The 12,227-nt window shown below is 39.1% G+C and overlaps 3 protein-coding genes across 5 annotated transcripts; 1 reads left to right on the forward strand and 2 right to left on the reverse strand.

The window, feature by feature from the left end:
• Positions 1–135: 135 nt before the first annotated feature.
• LOC105394266 (fumarylacetoacetase) lies at positions 136–4,552 on the reverse strand. Its single transcript, XM_038117281.2, has 9 exons — positions 4,308–4,552; positions 3,794–3,901; positions 3,319–3,443; positions 2,746–2,886; positions 2,306–2,403; positions 1,784–1,939; positions 1,166–1,372; positions 739–887; positions 136–366 (listed from the first exon to the last, which is right to left on the reverse strand). Exons 1-9 carry the CDS (start codon positions 4,389–4,391, stop codon positions 166–168), a joined length of 1,269 nt encoding a protein of 422 aa, XP_037973209.2. The 5' UTR covers positions 4,392–4,552; the 3' UTR covers positions 136–165.
• Positions 4,553–4,881: 329 nt separating this feature from the next.
• Positions 4,882–9,106, reverse strand: LOC105393090 (protein phosphatase 1 regulatory subunit 7). Of its 3 annotated transcripts, none has more exons than XM_038117142.2 (7): positions 8,949–9,106; positions 8,534–8,864; positions 8,241–8,369; positions 7,833–7,995; positions 7,368–7,676; positions 6,939–7,110; positions 4,882–5,695 (listed from the first exon to the last, which is right to left on the reverse strand). In XM_038117142.2, exons 1-7 carry the CDS (start codon positions 8,953–8,955, stop codon positions 5,610–5,612), a joined length of 1,197 nt encoding a protein of 398 aa, XP_037973070.2. In that variant the 5' UTR covers positions 8,956–9,106; the 3' UTR covers positions 4,882–5,609. The 3 variants fall into 3 exon arrangements, with proteins under 3 accessions (XP_037973070.2, XP_037973071.2, XP_037973072.2); XM_038117143.2 differs by having other exon boundaries at positions 4,882–5,699; XM_038117144.2 differs by lacking the exon at positions 4,882–5,695 and having other exon boundaries at positions 6,181–7,110; positions 8,949–9,105.
• Positions 9,107–9,468: 362 nt separating this feature from the next.
• Positions 9,469–12,187, forward strand: LOC105393084 (protein MCM10 homolog). Its single transcript, XM_011564805.3, has one exon. The coding sequence runs from the start codon at positions 9,546–9,548 to the stop codon at positions 11,697–11,699; it is 2,154 nt and encodes a 717-aa protein (XP_011563107.3). The 5' UTR covers positions 9,469–9,545; the 3' UTR covers positions 11,700–12,187.
• Positions 12,188–12,227: the final 40 nt, after the last annotated feature.

The following is a 12,227-nucleotide window of genomic DNA, read 5'->3' on the forward strand; positions in this document are numbered from 1 at the left end:
TTGATGATATCCACTGTATTTCACATAAAAAGTCACGTCTGTTATGAATTATTTAGCCAATTACTGTAACATTTTACGGGGATTAAAATGATATTCTATTCTAGGCCGTAGGTTACACGACGTTTTATGTGAAACAAAGTACACAAACCTATCCCCCCTATAAAATCATCCTTCAAACGGCACGGCAGGCAGCAGTTTCCCCTCACACTTCCCAAATCCAATCCTCACATCTTCATTCTTGCAGAATCCCCTAAGGACGACCGTGTCGCCGTCCTGTATGAACTTGCGCTCCTCTCCGTTGTGTAGACGGAGGGGCTTGGTGCCCTTCCAGGAGAGTTCTAGCATGCTGCCGTAAGAGTCTGATGTCTGTGGGGGTGTTGGAGGGTGTTAGTGATTGGTTATATACATAGATGGTGGGATAAAAAGTGAAATGTGAGCAGGCATTTTGTATGAGTAGGTATCTAAGTAACTGTTGTACACATGTCTTTCCGAAGGAGCTCACCAGATTCTTACTTGGTTTTTATCATCCTATTATTGCTGCCTACCTTTCTAAGATCGAAAACTCGTCTAAATACACCAACTGCTATCTGTTCCTCGGCAGATAAAGCCGGCTCACTGACATTTTAAGTTATGAAAGGTATTTTAACTGTTTAAAGATATTTAAGCACCTACCTATTGGTATTTTAAGTTATGGCATTTAAGCAACTTTATGTTATGTTATTTTTAATTTATTCTTACGTCTCCACTAATAGTTCCTGAGCCCAGCAGGTCCCCGGGGCGGATGTTGCAGCCGGTGATCGTCTGCTGAGCCAATTGCTGCTTCACCGTCCAGTACATAAAGCGGAAATTGGAACGCGTGATTGTTGTCGGCACTGAGGACTTCTCCGCTGTAAAAGATAGTGAGAGATTTTCGCAAAATTAATGGGTTTAAGTTTCATTATAGCTGGTGGGACTTTGGGAGCCATTTAATCATAATTAATTCATGAAGATAACTAATCTGAATATTTTACGCGCAAGCGTGTAGAAACGTACCACTGTACAGTTTCGTAGCAAAAAAAAATATGCGCCTAAAGCATATTCATCTCTATTTAATTCCTCTTTGAGCCTTATCATAATCATTTAAAAAGCGGTTACCTGACATGAGCATAATTTAAAATCAACTCACAAACTAGATCCACCTCCAAATTGATGTCAAAGTTGAACTTGTCATCATGCCTCAGATACGGGAACACCTCCACATCCTGCGGGTAGTTATCTACCAGGAAGGGAGATAGCGCCTCCGCAGTCACCACCCACGGGGAGATGGAGGTGCCCAGGTTCTTGGCGGTGAACGGGCCGAGGGGGACGTACTCCCATTTCTGGATGTCTCGGGCTGCGGATAAAAAAGGATATTTTGAAAATCTTATTATACTTTATTTGGCACTTTAGTGATCGATAATGAAGGACTTTGAAAAACATTTAATTAGGTCAAAACTGTAATCTTCATTTAGCTATTAAAAAACCATAAAAACAAAAATGTGTAGGTTTTGATTCGTGTATGACTATACAAAGAGTTAAAGTTTGCACAGAAAGTACCTAATAAAGCGACCTTATTTTCAATGCAGGCTGCGCGAACCAAAGTGCGGAAAATCCGGGATAGAAAGTATCCAGGAGAGTGCGCTGAAACCAGGATATACCTAATGTATCCAGGATATCTCTCTCTCTAGCTTCTCGTAACATTGTAACAAACATTATAAGCTGTATGTTTGTCACTATTTTGGCGTTCATAACAGAAGAAACCTACCGCTCCAGTCGTTCATGAGCACAAAGCCGAAGATCCTGTCGCCCGCCTCCTTGGCCGTGACTCTCTGTCCGAGCTCCGTGGGGGCGCCGCCGACGAAGCACCCCATCTCCAGCTCGAAGTCCATGAGGCGGCACGGACCGAAGTGCGGGGCCGCGCCTAATGGGAAACAAGTGTAAAATTATATACCTAATTACACTTTAGTTAGGTAGGTACTGGATGATAAGCTGGAATCTACAATGTTTTAGCGGAGGAGGACAGTGGGCGATAGATGGCAAAAATGAAGTGGTATTAGTAGATAAAAGCTTGTTTATTTCGAATATGTTGTGATTGGCGATATGGCGATATGAATCGTTGAAAAATAAATGGCGACGTAAATTGAAGGCTGGTATTGTTTAGATGAGAAGCGTAAGAGAAAAAGAGGTGTTGCTCCTTTGTAACGACCATTTTCAGCAGTAGGTATAGGAGTACAATAAAACTATTAACGGGTCTACAAAATCACTGAAGAAGAGATAACGTTTGTACCTTCAACGGGCAACGTCTGTCCGTAGGGGCGGTGGATGGGCGTGCCGGACACCACGATGGAGCTGGAGCGCCCGTGGTAGCCCACCGGGATGTGCTTCCTGAAATATTGACATAGTTTTAGAGGTTACAAATACATATTTCAATACAGCACGTGCTGAGTCAGGGCCATTTTGCTGGTACAAGTGTTGAAATGGTACTGTTATGTTGTTTCGTTACAGAATAGATAGATAGATAGAATACTTGTGTAAAAGTACCTAGCTGACGACTGGTATAGCAAATTAGGTAGCCAGCGATTGGCCGTCGACAATAGTTTACGATAGAGTAGGTAGTACCTCACATGAAAGAAAATGGCAAGACTATCAATTATACAATGTACCTAGTTTACACAACCAAGTCGATTTCTGACCTACTGTAGGAAGCCTAAAAACTATTGCCCTCACCAGTTAGGCATAAGCGCGTTCTCCTTGCTGCGGAACATGATGCCCACGTTGGTGGCGTGGTGGATGGACGAGTAGAAGTCCGTGTAGTCGCCGATGTCCGCCGGCACGTGCATAGTGGCCTCGCTCTGGGGTAGGAAGGCTCTGGAAAATTGGTTATTATTCGTAAGTAATTGATGTTGGTAACATACCAACATTGACGATGGCATCTAAACATGATTAATTATTCGTAAGTACTCAATTGATGTTGGTATGTTGTTTACGACGGAGTCTAAACTATGAAGTCAGAGGAGACGTAAGATGCATCCGATTTCAGATGTACCTAAGTAAAATATTAGGCATGCAGGACACACAATAGGCTGCGATGCGAGCTGAGTATGTAACTATCCATTTTCTTTTAGGAATGAATAAAGGTACCATAACTGCCTCTATAGAATCTAAATGTGCGTTTGCAAGGGTCTTCGCAGTATTTTCTATAGGTAACTAGTTAGGTACTTATAATCCAAAGAACTCCCGTGAGGGATCAAGCTTTACCACTTTACTTATAAGAGTTTCTCTAATATCTCACGAACTTACTTCTGTCTGAGTGCCGCATCATTCTGTAGTGTAGGGTTACTGACGTCTAGCAGACTCTGAAGGGTGCTCCTGGCTTCGCTCCAGTGAGCCTTCGTCAGGCCCATAAACGCATTCAGTTTGTCTTCCTGGGGGGAAATAGAAAAACTTTCATAAGTAGAGGTAGGTAGGTACTGTTTATGTTTAATAAGTTGCCTATCAGTGGCAAGTCATACTGAAATAACATAAGCGACTGTTTTGGAGTCAATTCGCCACATGCATCCAAAGGCAGCAGCAAATTTAAATGTACCTACTTAAGTACTTTTAAATTCACTTTTATCCCTCATGGACTAGTGCATTTAAACAGTCATAATTTTCAAACACGAAATCCGTAGGCAGGAATAAACTTACAAAACCTTATGCAATAATCAAAACGTTACGCTAGAACGGGTTGATTTAAATAAACATAAATTAATTCATACTTTATACATAAAGTTACCTTGAAAACTTGTTGTTTGTCGGCGAGCAGTGGGCCGGTGAAGAGATGGGAGATAACGTTCAGATCTAGAATCAGGTCTCCTATGGCCACCCCTATGTGCTTGTCTACCTGGAAAATTGAAAATAATTTGGTACAGTGAAAGGCAAGGAAATTTTGTATCTAATGGTAATGTAGGTACCTACTACAGACAGACATAGGCTACTTGTTGCTATATCAAAACATGTAGGAGTTTAGAACGTTAATAATTAATGTAATGTCTTATGCAATGTGTGCATTGCACTTTGACTTTGACCTAAAGTGACCTTTAAAACAGATGAGACTGTTGAAATGGAGGGTATAGCCCTTATAGGGCATTTCACTTAATAAATTTAACTATGTCATATTTAATATAGTTAGGTAGTTAGTAAACTATATTTACATAGGGAAATGCAATAAAATCACACAATTTAAATCTAAAAATAGTAAAGTATATCAGCTATTCTATTCTATTTAAACACTAGTAATTATTACTTACATTTTTAGCTGAAGTAAACACACCGTACGGCAGATTTTCGATCGGAAAATCCGTGCTACTCGAGTATTCCACAAAAGACTTCATTTTCTCCACCAACACGTCTTTTGATCACAAACTCCAACCTATTTCTAGTTAACTTTATGAATTTTATTATCTCATTTGGTCGGGACGATTTATTTTATGTAAATGAAGTGAGTTTTCTGGTTTGTAGCCGGTTCTTGTTTACGCCGGCGTTGTGTCGCGATGGGGGCTTGTCTAATACTGGATTCCTAACCTATCCTCAAGGTCAACGCTTGATAACAACTCCATATAAAGATACATTTATATCCATATGTAGGTTTAGGTACTTAGGTATTTGTTTAGCGAATGAAGATTCAATTTTATCTTAATTAAATAAGAATACTTAATACCATTGTAGTGCGCTATAGAATGAATATTAGAGTTAAATGTATCTAGAAAGTATGGCTAGCAACCTAGACCTAGGTCAACTGTTATACTGATACGGTGATACCCCATCTGCTGGTACCTACCTAGGTATATAAATTTAAAGTGAAGGAACAAAAACGAGGGAACGAATAAGTAACATTATAATAAATATTCAATAGGTGCCTGCCACTTGAAATTAAATCTATCTAGGATATAAACAATTTTACCTATCAGTCACTTTCAGGTTTACACTAGCATTCCTAGTCTACACTAGGAATAGTCACTTTATAAATCTACAGCTCAATCTTCAAGTTAAAAATCTACTATCAGAACTGCATCTTCGTCTACAATACCCATCATGGTGTAATATACTGTTCAAGTCCCCACAACAGTATAAATAGGTACTTGTGAAAGTCCCTACCATAGTATACAATGCTTGTTAAAATCCCTACCACAGTATACAGTGCCACAAACTTATCTGTTCCGGTGAGAGCTCACGTAATTGTCTAATATTTCTTCATTATTTAAGATTTCAAGCTTGCCCGTAGTGGTGAATCGCCTTTGCGGTTTTAATAAACCCATCTAATCTACTTAAGTATATCAAAAATTCAAAATATAATTCATTAGTAAGTTATGAGATATGGATCAATTTAGTCCGCTCTCACCGGAACAGATAAGTTTGTCGCACTGTACAGTCAGCTGCATAAGTAGCTATACACATTTGTACCTTGTCAATCTGAAACCATTGCACATGCATTCATCGAAATATTGACGGTTCGTCAGTTTGACAAGGTACAGAAGTGTATAACGACTTATGCAGCTGACCGTACATTCCATGTTGAAGCCACCACAGTATTAAATAGTCCCCAGCACACATTACTCAGTGAAGTCGACGCGGCTAAACAGTAGGTTGGGGCGCGGCGGCGCTCGCGGCCGCGGCACCAGCGCGGGCAGGTCCGCGACTGCCTGAAACAGGATCCGGTTAGCAATGGGGTGGTAATGGTAGTTTATTGTGAGGTGGGTAAGGTTCGGTTTGTCTTGTGAGTCGTCGAAAAAAATACGCGCTAATACTATGCTATATGAAAAGGCTTGGTAGCCTTATGTTCGGATCGCTGGTAGTAGAAGCGACGTTTATTTGTATAAGAAGAAAGGTTATTAATATGTAAGAACTCTTAATACCGAGATACAGATTCTGGCATAGTGACATCTATGTAAATACCTAAAAACTACTTGATAACTGAACACTATATGCCACGGAGATTTGATAGAGGGAAATGATACAACATGGACCTAGCTTTAGGTATCCTATAGTATAATAATTAATATATGCATTACCAGTTAAAACTGATGTATGAGACCTAATAGTCAACTGTAGTTTTCGACGATCGGAAACAAAATGAATTTAGCGAGGGTATTCTGGGCAATCTCAACAATATAAAACATAAAATATCATACAAACTAGTTTTATTAGTAGCTACTACTTACATTAATAATTACACAAATTACTTAAATACTGTACTTATGAAACAATTTCATGATAGATATAAAAATATACACAAATTTGGAGGCACTTTATCCGTTATTGTGTTTAAAAAACACAATAATAAATCGACTAGAGATTATAATTCTCTACTGCAAACTAAACGGTATCCTAACATACTGTGAATACAAAACTACTTATAGTAATAATAATAGAAATGTGTATATGATACAAATACATTATCATCATCAGCCAACAGTTGTAATGCTGAACGAAATTATAACAATACACACATGTCAATGTATAAAATTGATTGATTACTTATATTTACTTAAAATGCTTTACAAGTTTAAAATATCATACACAAAGCTCATCAATTTAGTACTTCGGTGAATCTCCACATATATGCTTAGCTACCAACTGATTCTATGTAATTATTTACAAGTAAGATACTTAAATAAGATTAAATAATGCTTAAACAGAATATATAAAATGAGGGTCATTAATTAAATTACAATTTCAACCCGTCTGCGAAGATAAATGCACACCACTTACCTTATTTAGTAGCATGAGTTTATTGGTGATATTGTTCTGTTATGAATATGCATCAACTAAAAATATTGATAGCTCGGATGTTTAAACAAACTTCTACCCCTTCTCGACTATTCTGAGGTGACAAATCTATCTACCCAAAACTACATCAATCAAGCATCGTTCTTATCTACACAATGTGGCGTCGATCTGCTGCAGTGTAGGCAGGATCAGCTTGAGCTTCCGTCGGTAGGCGGTGTTGTCATTGCGCTCTAGAGGGTTGCGCTCCAGGTATATTGTCTTGAGCTTCTTGTTGTCCGTCAGGTATTCGACGGAGGACCAGCTCTCTACTTCGTTGTCATTCATCTGTGGATTGTAGAAGTGGAGGTGAGAATTTTGTTTTGGGTGAACAGTAGTGCATAAACATTTGGGTGAACAGTAGTGCATCAACCAAAGTGACTTTTAAACAATGGTTGTAATCAACTGCTGTAGATTTAATGTGGTCATAACTTAAACAGAAGGAAGTTGCAATAATTCTGTAGCTCCACTAGTGGATGATAAGTGAAGGATATAGATTTTGGATGGATATTGCATTCATTATCAGTTTTACTTAGCTAACTTACCCATAGCTCCTCCAGTTCACTCAAGTGCTTGATGTTTTCTATCACCTTAATCCTGTTCTGTGCCAAGTCTAGCGTCTGGAGGTTTTTCTGGTTATCAAGCTTCTCAATAACAGTTATCCCATTCTCAGAGAGATACAACTGTGTGAGGTTCACAAGAGATTCTAGATTCTCGATGCGGATGAGTCGGTTGCTCTGAAGCACCAGGATTTCTAGATTGACCAGTGTGTCCAGATTCTTGATTTGGTTTATTTTGTTCTTGCCCAGGTATAACTGTGTTAGTGTTGTCAGAGTTTCCAGGTTCTTGATTTCCTGTAAAATTACATATTTTTTCAATAAAAAATGTTTTATCATTGACAAAAGTTTTTTTTTAAGAATATAATCTCTTGTGACAGATTTATGACTGGTAAGAGTATGGCAAATTACGCAAGTAATATGAATAAACAACAATAAATACAGTAAACTTACCCTGATTCTGTTATCTCCCAATTCAAGCAAGTCCAGCTTGTTCAGATGTCCGAGGTTCTTAATCTCTGTGATCCGGTTGGAGCTGAGGAACAGGCGCTTCAGGTTGAGCAGCTTCTCCAGCCCCGAGATCTCTGTGAGGCGGTTAAACGACAGGTCCAGGATTCTGTAAGTAAAGGGAGTTTTAGTTAGAAACTTGAAAGTGAATATTTTCATCTAACTAAAGTTTCTTGGCTAATATAGCATATTGAGTCTAAGTATACTTTTCTCAGGTCCCTTCCACTATTTAAGAGATTTTTTTAAGAAAAGTTGGCAGTCTTACATTATTATCATTACATAAGTCCAGTGAAATTCTGTACATTAGTATTGTAAAAATTTGTATATAAACTACAGTAAATACTAAATACTTACTCCAAATTAACAAGGCCATCCAGGTTTTCAATCTTAGTTATTTGGTTGTCATAGAGTTCTAGTTCCACCAAGGTACTCAAAGTGCTCAAACCTTCTATCTTCTTGATCAGATTCCATCGCAGGTATAATCTGTAAAATAATTTAAAAAATATATTTTCACTAACTAATTAATAACAGGGAAAGCCATTGGTAGGTACTTAATTATCTGTGTCAGTGGTTATCTACAAGGGGCCAATCCCTCGATGCTAGTAATAAGATTGCACCCTTTGATAAAATACAAATGATCTAATCACCTCTCCAAATTCTTCAGCTGTTCTAGATTCTCAATTTTCCCGATTCTTCCATGATTGAGGTCCAGTTCTGTGGTGTTCTCATCCACCACTATCAGTTCTTTGGGGGCCTCTTCGACGGCCGGCGGCGGAGGCTCCGGCGGCGGCGCGGCAGGCGCGATCTTGGCTCGGCTCGCTTTACTCTTCTGTGGACCTTTAGCCAGCGCCGCGGCCAAAGGACCCAGAGGGGGCGACGGGGACCGCTCGGAGTCCGACCCGGTCTCCGCATCAGCAGCCGATGTCGACTTAGATTCACCCACTTCAGCCTCAGCGAGCGGCGGGGCGTCTTGATTGCCTGAAATTGCGAGCATGTCCATGATTCATCCGGCATGTTATTGCGACTATTTTCACGTGATTAATTAAGATGAGTTGAGCTTACCAGACATGCCTCGGAGTTTTGTTGTGAAGCGTAGATGGAATAGAAGCTATCGCTCAAGCTGAATCAGAAAGATTTTCAGAAGATTTACGAAAAAATACAGTTTTTTCTGGATTGTTTTTTTCACGGTGTCAAAAATAGCTTATTTAGTTTTATTTACTCTGTGGTATCAAAGAGGCTGCTCATTACCTAAGCGAAATTGTTATTATTCTGAGAAATTTGGAGATGTAGTTTTTCACATAACATCTCTTGAAGATTGATCTCTCTCGTCAAGGGATTTGACGTTTGTAATAGTTAAAGTTAAATGGTGCAACCCACCCTAAGTACTTTGTATCAATAAAAACATAAAATAACGTTTGTTTATTTACTTTTTTGGTTTTACAACAACTAAACCAAATTTTGGACTTTACTTATATCAGAAAAAATTGTGAGGGTGTTTTTATTCTGAGGAAAACACGTTGAAAAAATATCCCCAGGGCCTCACGTAGCTGACAGCTGTCAGCTGATTTTGTTGTGATTTCGGTTCGCGATTTCGCGCCAATTTTGGTGCTCCTGTTGCTGTGCTGCTGAAAGTAAAAAAATACAAGTTTAATTAGTAGAATGGATAGTAACGATGAGTTATCTCAGCTTGAAGAACTTCTGTGTGCTGACTTAGGCGAAATTACAGAAAATAACACGGCTAAGGAACCTGCAATTCGTGAAGTGGATTTATTTCAAGTGAGCTCCAACATCAAAGAAAAAGAAGAACTTGCTGTATCAGATCAGCCTCCTGGGAAATCCTCGGCCATACACAATGGCGATACTGACTCGTCTGATGATGAGGAACGAAGAAATTACTTAGATCGTAAGTACGACAGCTATGGCTCTGAAGTCAAGAAAATACTTGATAACCAAGAACAGGCGCAGACCGATAAGAGACTCGACTTTGAATCAAGATTACGACAAACTAATATTGATGCGCGAGTAGAGAGAAGGAGAAACGAAAGTTTCATTAAAAAAGTGGAGAAACCTGCTGAGCCAACTAAACACTTGTTTTGTGCACCAGAAACTAAAAACAAAAACACTTCAGACATTTACACCGATCCTATATTTGGAATACGGATTACAAAACCCCTTATTTCCAGTACAGCTCTCCTGGATAGAATGCAGGGGAGAGAAGCTGTGAGTATGCTTAGAGTTAAAAGATTTGTAGAAAATGAGGATGCAACCCGTGATTGGGTGACAGCTGGTGTTATAGTGAGAAAGAGTGCAAGTAAAAAGTCCCAGAAAGGGAGCCAGTTCCTCATATGGACTATCAGTGATTTAAAGGATGACTTGAAAACAGTGTCCATGTTCTTATTCAGGAAAGCCTACAATGACTTGTGGAAGACAAGCGAGGGGACAGTAGTGGCTGTCCTTAACCCAAGTGTCCTGGACAGGTCAGAAAATAGTGCGGACCAGGCATGCCTCAGTGTGGACAACTCTGACAGAGTCATGATATTAGGACAGTCAAAAGATTTTGGTATTTGCAAAAGCAAGAAAAAAGATGGACAACCCTGCACAGCTTTTGTAAACATTAATCAATGTGAGCATTGTATCTACCATGTCAAGCAGGAATACCAGAAGTTCTCTAGGAGGCAGGAGCTGCAGTCATCAACTATGGGCAAAGGTCTTGTTAATCTCCAAAACAAGGTTTTGGGCAAAAACACTGTCATCTACGGTGGCAAATCTTATTCAGCCTTACCTTCTGGAAACAGTAAAAAGGTTAAAGACAGAGACCAGAATAGGCTGATGACCCTGAGTGACTACTACAAATCAGAGGGAGATAACCTGATGAGTAATAAAGCACCCTATGGGGCTGGAGCAATGAAAAATAATACTGGAATACTACACAGTCCAAGCCCTCAAAGAACTACTGACTCTGATAGACTCAACAAGCTGTCAGGACTCCGCAACTCAAGCCCTGTCAGTTCAAGTAAAGCTTCACCAGGACAGTCACTAGCAGAAAAAATTGCAAACTCGCCTACCCTTGGGAGAGGATTTAGTTTAAAGGGCAGTGGAACAGTAGACTTAAGTATCTCATATGGAGAAAAACGAGCTGAAAGAACCAAAGCAAATGCTATAAGACTGATACAACAAAGTGGAGGCATTGAAAAGATTGACCCAAATAACATTAAAGGAACTGAGGCAGGAAAGAAAAGAGCATTGGAGAAACTGAATCAATCCAGTGAAGAGAATGTGAGTAAGAAGTCTAAGCCTAATGAAGAAACTTTGAAGACCAAGTCAGTGATGTCGGAGAGATTCAAGAAGATACTGGAAGCCACCTCCGCTCACCAGAACTTAATCCAGCAGCATGATGATGAAGAGCAAGACAAATACTTCAACAAACTTGAAAAGAAAGAAGCAATGGAGGAAAAGATGTTGAATACCTTCAAACTGCCATGCAAGGCTGTTAGATGCATCAAATGCAAGTACACAGCTTTCTCAGCTGCTCCTAAATGTAAGGAGGAGAGGCATCCACTAAAAGTGTTGGATACTGTTAAGAGATTCTTCAAATGTGGAAACTGCGGTAACCGGACAGTGTCCCTGGAAATCATTCCTCTTCACTCCTGTCCCAACTGTAGTAGTTCCAAGTGGGAGAAGGCTCCAATGTTGAGGGAAAAGAAAGTGACATATCTCTCTGACGGTCTCTCCATTCGAGGGGAGGAAGAGAGCTACATCGGAGGTCAGGTCACTGCAGGAAAAAATATAAATTTGCTTGTTCCTGATGGTTAACCTATGTTACTTTGTGCATGTCACTATGATATTGGTTTTGATAACTTTTACAGTAATTTATTCAACCTAAATGTGATTTTGATAAATCTGATTTTATTTTTGGATGTGATTTTGACTAGCTATATAACGAGTGAATGTTTTTATATCTTTATAAAATAAAAATACAACATGAAAATAAAGCATAATATAATTTTTATTATGAAACTTTCAGATAAACAACACTTGAACTATTCCATACAAAACAACATGTTTCGATTTCATACAATAGTGTCATCTGTTGGGAATTACTTGTTGGCTTTCATATTTTTTACACAGCCTTGATAATAAATAACTACAAGTTATAAAACTGATTGATGAACTAACGATCACCTGTGATACTGTTATCATGTGCTATACCAATGTACTTATTTACAAAACTGTATAGAGGAGCAGTGATCCTATTATCCTGTACACAACATTAATGGCCCACCGTCTAAATATACATAAATCAAAATATCGACCAATCCTTAACCACCCTGTTCATGTTTT

This window comes from Plutella xylostella, chromosome 3 (assembly GCF_932276165.1).
Source record: "Plutella xylostella chromosome 3, ilPluXylo3.1, whole genome shotgun sequence".
NCBI lineage: Eukaryota > Metazoa > Arthropoda > Insecta > Lepidoptera > Plutellidae > Plutella > Plutella xylostella.

Coding starts and splice junctions, on each gene's coding strand:
- LOC105394266 (XM_038117281.2), bottom strand. CDS start 4,391: ATGAAGTCTTTTGTGGAATACTCGAGTAGCACGGATTTTCCGATCGAA. Junction 1,373..1,783: donor GCTCATGAACGACTGGAGCG/GTAGGTTTCTTC, acceptor TTTTATCCGCAG/CCCGAGACATCCAGAAATGG. Junction 367..738: donor CAGGAACTATTAGTGGAGAC/GTAAGAATAAAT, acceptor ACACCCCCACAG/ACATCAGACTCTTACGGCAG.
- LOC105393084 (XM_011564805.3), top strand. CDS start 9,546: ATGGATAGTAACGATGAGTTATCTCAGCTTGAAGAACTTCTGTGTGCT.
- LOC105393090 (XM_038117142.2), bottom strand. Junction 7,996..8,240: donor GATGGCCTTGTTAATTTGGA/GTAAGTATTTAG, acceptor CTTTACTTACAG/AATCCTGGACCTGTCGTTTA. Junction 5,696..6,938: donor GCAGATCGACGCCACATTGT/GTAGATAAGAAC, acceptor TGTTTCAGGCAG/TCGCGGACCTGCCCGCGCTG.